This window comes from Artibeus jamaicensis, unplaced genomic scaffold, assembly GCF_021234435.1.
Source record: "Artibeus jamaicensis isolate MK-2021 breed Jamaican fruit bat unplaced genomic scaffold, CSHL_Jam_final contig_525, whole genome shotgun sequence".
NCBI lineage: Eukaryota > Metazoa > Chordata > Mammalia > Chiroptera > Phyllostomidae > Artibeus > Artibeus jamaicensis.
The window spans coordinates 11,830,791-11,835,907 of NW_026521874.1; the positions used below are offsets into that span (position 1 = coordinate 11,830,791).

At 52.0% G+C, this 5,117-nt stretch overlaps 1 protein-coding gene across 2 annotated transcripts; it reads left to right on the forward strand.

Annotated features, from left to right (window-relative positions):
• Window positions 1-1,253: 1,253 nt before the first annotated feature.
• On the forward strand, window positions 1,254-5,036 carry ALKBH2 (alkB homolog 2, alpha-ketoglutarate dependent dioxygenase). 2 transcript variants are annotated; one of them, XM_053669854.1, is made up of 4 exons: window positions 1,254-1,277; window positions 1,850-2,291; window positions 3,520-3,718; window positions 4,714-5,036. In XM_053669854.1, the coding sequence occupies exons 2-4, from the start codon at window positions 2,015-2,017 to the stop codon at window positions 5,018-5,020; spliced, it is 783 nt and encodes a 260-aa protein (XP_053525829.1). In that variant the 5' UTR covers window positions 1,254-1,277; window positions 1,850-2,014; the 3' UTR covers window positions 5,021-5,036. The 2 variants fall into 2 exon arrangements, with proteins under 2 accessions (XP_053525829.1, XP_037012072.2); XM_037156177.2 differs by lacking the exon at window positions 1,254-1,277 and adding an exon at window positions 1,292-1,554.
• Window positions 5,037-5,117: the final 81 nt, after the last annotated feature.

Genomic DNA, 5,117 nt, shown 5'->3' on the forward strand with positions numbered 1-5,117 from the left:
CCTACCAAGTAATCTGACTGAAATGCAAATTGTATCATGATACCCCCCAGGTGAAAATCCTGCAGCTTCCAAGTATACTTAGAATAAAATGCCAGCTTCTTGCTCTGCTGGCAGGGCTGCTTCCCTCCCTCACAGAAGCCCCCACTATGGTGGCAGGACCGACTCCGGGTTCCAGCCTTCACTGGACATAACCAGCTTGTCCCTTGTGTGGCCTTTACACCCTTGCACGAATCGCCCCTCTATCTGGAAGCATTGAAAAGGCGGTTCAGCAGTTCGTATTAAATAAAACAAACATTTATAGGTGCCCCTGCAATCACGCTCCTAGGTATTTACGCAAGTGAAATTAAAATCTACGTTCACACAAAAGCTTCTTCAGGGGTGGAGTTTATCTGGAATTGACCTAAAGTGGAATCAACCCTAATGTCCCTCCATGGGTAGAGAGTGGGGCACTAGGACAATGGAAAACTACTCAGCAATCAGAGGAACAACTGATACAAACGACAAGGGTACATCTTAAAAGCATTATGCTAAACGACAGGGGCCAGACCCAAAAGGCTGTATGTTGTATGATTTCCTTTATTAGTGAATTCGAGAAAAGACAAAACTATAGAGACAGAAAACACATCAGTGATTTGGGGGCTTGGCGAAACCCTGTGGGCCGGGTGATGGAACTGTTCCGGATCTAGACTGTGGTGGTGGACACACAATTGTGTACGTTTGTGTAAATCTGCAGGACGGCACATGAAGAAGATTCCTAACAAAGCCAGAATTTGTAGAGCTTTCATTCCACTGTAGGAGACAGACAGTAACCAAGATTAGGAGCAGCACTAGAACCTGACCTTTGGAACATGAAAGCAGTTTGCACACGTCCTCTCAAGCCTCACGGTGCTCTCACAGCACAGGTTTTATAGTCCCCAGTATACCGATGAGGCCATTCAAGCCCAGAGACGGTAAATAACCTGTAGGAGCCACACAGCTAGAGTGGAGGGGATAGAAATGGAAGCCACAGGGTAGGACTTTAGGACTCGTGCTTCTACCTGCAACAGGATGCTCGTGGCCTAACTCCCAGGGAGAGGTGCACCGAACAACAGCCCCCCACCACAGATGATTCTCAACGGTTGCTAATAAACACTAAACTCAACGCACGGTAGTGGTTGCAACACACCCAGGAGGCCAATAGGTGGCGCCAGAGTGCCGCCCACCGCCTTGTGTCTCGGATTTGCCTGCATTTCCCAGCGTGCTGCGGGGATTTACCCGGAAGCACTGCTGCGGCCCTTGTGAGTCGTTTTCTCTTTCCCACCCCCATTTCTACTGTGGGGGGGATTCTAAAGAGGATCCTCGCCACCCCCACCTCACGCACGTATCTCAGTTCTTTTTTCTATCAGAATTCCCCATGCTTGCCCATGGATCGCGTTTAACTGTTTACACGTAGATTCAGAGTCATATCCATTTGAGGATCACTATACTCGTTACCAGTTTTAATAATGGTTTGCGGGGGACAGTCAGCTACGGGTGAAAGGGAGATATACACACTGTTTCCCTGGATGGTTTCGGGTGAGCCCCCTACCTTCTGGTGTCAGTCTCCCCTGTAAAGTGAGGGTTTGGATTGTAGTTTCCAAATTTGACTGTGGTGTGTGAATTCGAAGGGGAAGCTCGGTGGGGGTGTGGGGGCGTGTCGTGGGAGGGGTGTCTTTACAAATTGAGGTGCTTGGGGGTGGAGTGCAGGCCTTGGGGCTTTTGCAAGCTAACCAGCTGATTGGAGCATAGCCAAGTATGTGGGAGGCGCTGGGCTGGACCAGATAACCCCAGGGACCACTATTCCAACAGGAATCCTCTACTTCCTTTCCAGAACATGGTGTTAAACTTTAAAATGGAACCCTGAGAACAATCCGCGGGAACGCTGCTGTGAATCACTTTGCCACAGAGCACATTTCTGCGCCTGGGCCAGAGCCTGGGCAATCTCTCTCTCTTCGTCCCATCACTGACTCCCAGGTCTTTGCTTTGTGGAGGCAGGATGGACAGATTCCTGGTGAAGAGGGTTCCAGGGGACCTTTTGGGAAAGAGGGAGCAAGAGCAGGCAGGAAAAGGCCCAGCAGGGCAGGGAGAAGACGAGGAAAGCACCAGGAAAAGGCCCAGGAGGGAACCACTGGGGAAGGGTGCGGACTTGGCAGGCCCCAGCTGGCAACACATTCGGTCCGAGGGCCTGGACTGTGATTACACAATCCTGTTTGGCAAAGCCGAAGCGGACGAGATTTTCCAGGAGTTGGAGCAAGAAGTGGAATATTTTACAGGTAAGCAGAGGACTGCAGGGTGTGTGTTGAAGGCTTGTTTAATAAAACTAGCCTTTATGTTTCAAGAAATCGGAACTCGGGGGCCGTTAATTACTGATGAATTTGTCAATTGATTCAGCACATTCTCCTGGTGCCTGTGGGCCAAGACCCTGGCTAGGTACTTGGGATACAGACCTTAAAAACAAAACAAAACAGGATTACCTGTTCACTGGGAGCAGACAGATGACCGAAGCGAGTCTTCTCTGGGAGAATCATCTGGGGAAGTTGAAAAAAAAATGCTGAGTTCTGACCGAGATTCATTGAATGGCAAGGGCTGGGAAGTGCAGCCTGGGTATTGGTGTTTTTAGAAAGCTTCCTGGTGATTCGAACCTGCAGCCATGGCAAAGAGCCACTGGTCTAGTAGGAGAGACAGCGAATGACCAGGAAATTCGGCACCACATACTCAGCATCACCTGGAGGACTTTGTTGCTTACCTTACTCCCATTGCTGAGCCCCACCCCCGCAGTCCAACGTCTGCATGTTCAGGTCATAGGGGTGCTGCTGAGGACCACACAACAAGGACCACTGCAAGGCAGCAGCACACTTGGAGGCGGAGAGAAGCCCGAGGAGACCCCAACCTACAGATGAGCTCCATCAGTCCCATCTTTCATGGGACCCTATGTCCTTAGTCCCCACAGTTGGCAGAAGTCACTCTAGTCTGTCACCTAACTTCATCTTGCTCACATTTCAGCCTCTGTATTCTGTTCCTACTGTTGTTCAGGCAATTAAGTTATGTTTTAAAGAAAATTGGACGAGGACCATGTTTTTCTAAGTATAGGAAGGATGAGAATCGTTGTTCTTACATGAAAATTTTGGGCAAGGCACACAGACTTTTGAGGCGGGGTCCTTGGTCAGGTGATTAAGTTATTTCTGCCCTGGCTGGTTGGCTCAGTTGGTTGGAGCGTTGTCCCCTGGCCAAAGGGTCATGGGTTCGATTTCCAGTCAGGGCACGACACACCTGGGTTTTGAGTTCAGTCCCTGACCTGGGCACATATGGGAAGGCAACCAGACGGTGCCTCTCTCTCACACTGATGCTCCTCTCTCTCCCTAACAGCAATGAAAAGATGTTCTTGGGTGAGGATTAAAAAAAAAAAGTGTTTACGTTATTCCTGTTTTACTTCTCTCTCGATCCCGCATGCTCAGGGAGCGAGTGTGCCTGGTTTTCTGAGCTGCTGTTTCATCTGCCCAGGCGCACTGGCCCAGGTGCAGGTGTTTGGGAAGTGGCACAGTGTGCCGAGGAAGCAGGCGACCTACGGTGACCCCGGGCTGACCTACACGTTTTCAGGCCTCACTCTGTCCCCAAAGCCCTGGATCCCGGTGCTAGAGCGAGTCCGGGATCGTGTTTCGCTGGTGACTGGACGGACCTTCAACTTCGTGCTCGTTAACAGGTGACACCCTACTTGTTTTTCACTTTTTTTCTTGAGGCCACCCCACTGAATCGTATCAGTCTTCTGCCTCTCCCGTGTTTTATTCATTTGCCCAAGAAATAATTCTGCAGGGCAGCGGGGCTGTCTATGGCAGTGGAGTACCACAAACTGACGGTCTTCCTGGAGCCCTCACCATACAGTGGGGAGTGAAAGGTGACTGACTGCTGAGCCACCAAATGAGATGACTTCAGGCACTGACGAGTGTCTTGCTGATCTGACCGAGAATGTGGCCGGAAGGGCCTGGGTTTAGGGCCAGATAATTTCGTGGTGGGGCCTGTCCTGTGCAGTGTAGGGTGTCGAGCAGCACCCCTGGCCCCGACCCACTAGACGCCACTTGCACCCTCTCCCCAGTCAGAGCAACGAAAATGTCTCCAGACATTGCCTACTCCCAGGGTGGGGCAGAATTGCGCTGGTTGAGGACCCTGGGTGTGGGGATGGCGGTGATGGGAGGGCTTGTGGGCGTGCTGCCGTTTGAAATGGAGAGCGTGAGCACGAGCCGCACAGCATTTGGGAGGAAGAGCAGAGGGCTCTTGGAGATCTGTGGAGTGGGCACCCCACTGACACTGGCGGAAAGCCGTGAGATAGGGAAAGAGGGGTGTGGTCAATGAGCTCAGAGGTGGGCGAGGGCCAGTGCAAGGAATGTGGGTTTTATTCTGGGTGTAAGGAGGGAACTTTCAGTGACAAAGGTTTACATACGTGCACCAGGAGAGCTGGAAGACACTTTTTTTGGCTTCTGTTGGTTGCTGAGTTTTAAAGCACGCAATCAACCAGGACTGGCCAACAAAGTGAACAGCCCCTGGGGAAGGCTCACCAGTGGAGCCAGAGCGGGCCCTCCAGCCTGGCAGAAGCCCGGCCCACTCGGGGCGGCACTTCAAGCTGTGCGAAACGAGGTTGCTGGGGTTCGGGTGGGCTTCAGGAGGGCTGTTCTGTGACCTGGGCTTGCTTCCTCACTGCAGGTACAAAGATGGCCGTGACCACATTGGGGAACACCGAGATGACGAAAGAGAACTGGCTCCTGGGAGCCCCATCGCCTCCGTCTCCTTCGGGGCCTGCAGAGACTTCTTCTTCCGGCACAAAGACTCCCGCGGGAAAAACCCCACCCGGAGGGTGGAGGTGGTCAGGCTCCCGCTGGCCCACGGGAGTCTGCTGATGATGAAGCCCCCAACCAACTCTTGCTGGTATCACAGTCTCCCCGTCCGCAAGAAGGTTCTGGCTCCGCGCGTCAACCTGACCTTTCGTAAAATTCTGCCTGCTAGGAAGTAAACAGGTTTTCCAGTGAGTGCTTGTTTTCTCTCCTCCTCTTTCTACTCAAAGAAGCAGAGATGGCGTTTCCTTTACCATGGAGGAAAGAAAAGGTGTA

Excerpts from the sequence above, each read along its gene's own strand:
- ALKBH2 (XM_053669854.1), top strand. The coding sequence starts at position 2,015 with ATGGACAGATTCCTGGTGAAGAGGGTTCCAGGGGACCTTTTGGGAAAG. Across the intron at positions 2,292-3,519 it reads AGAAGTGGAATATTTTACAG|GCGCACTGGCCCAGGTGCAG; the intron begins GTAAGCAGAGGA and ends TCATCTGCCCAG. Across the intron at positions 3,719-4,713 it reads AACTTCGTGCTCGTTAACAG|GTACAAAGATGGCCGTGACC; the intron begins GTGACACCCTAC and ends TCCTCACTGCAG.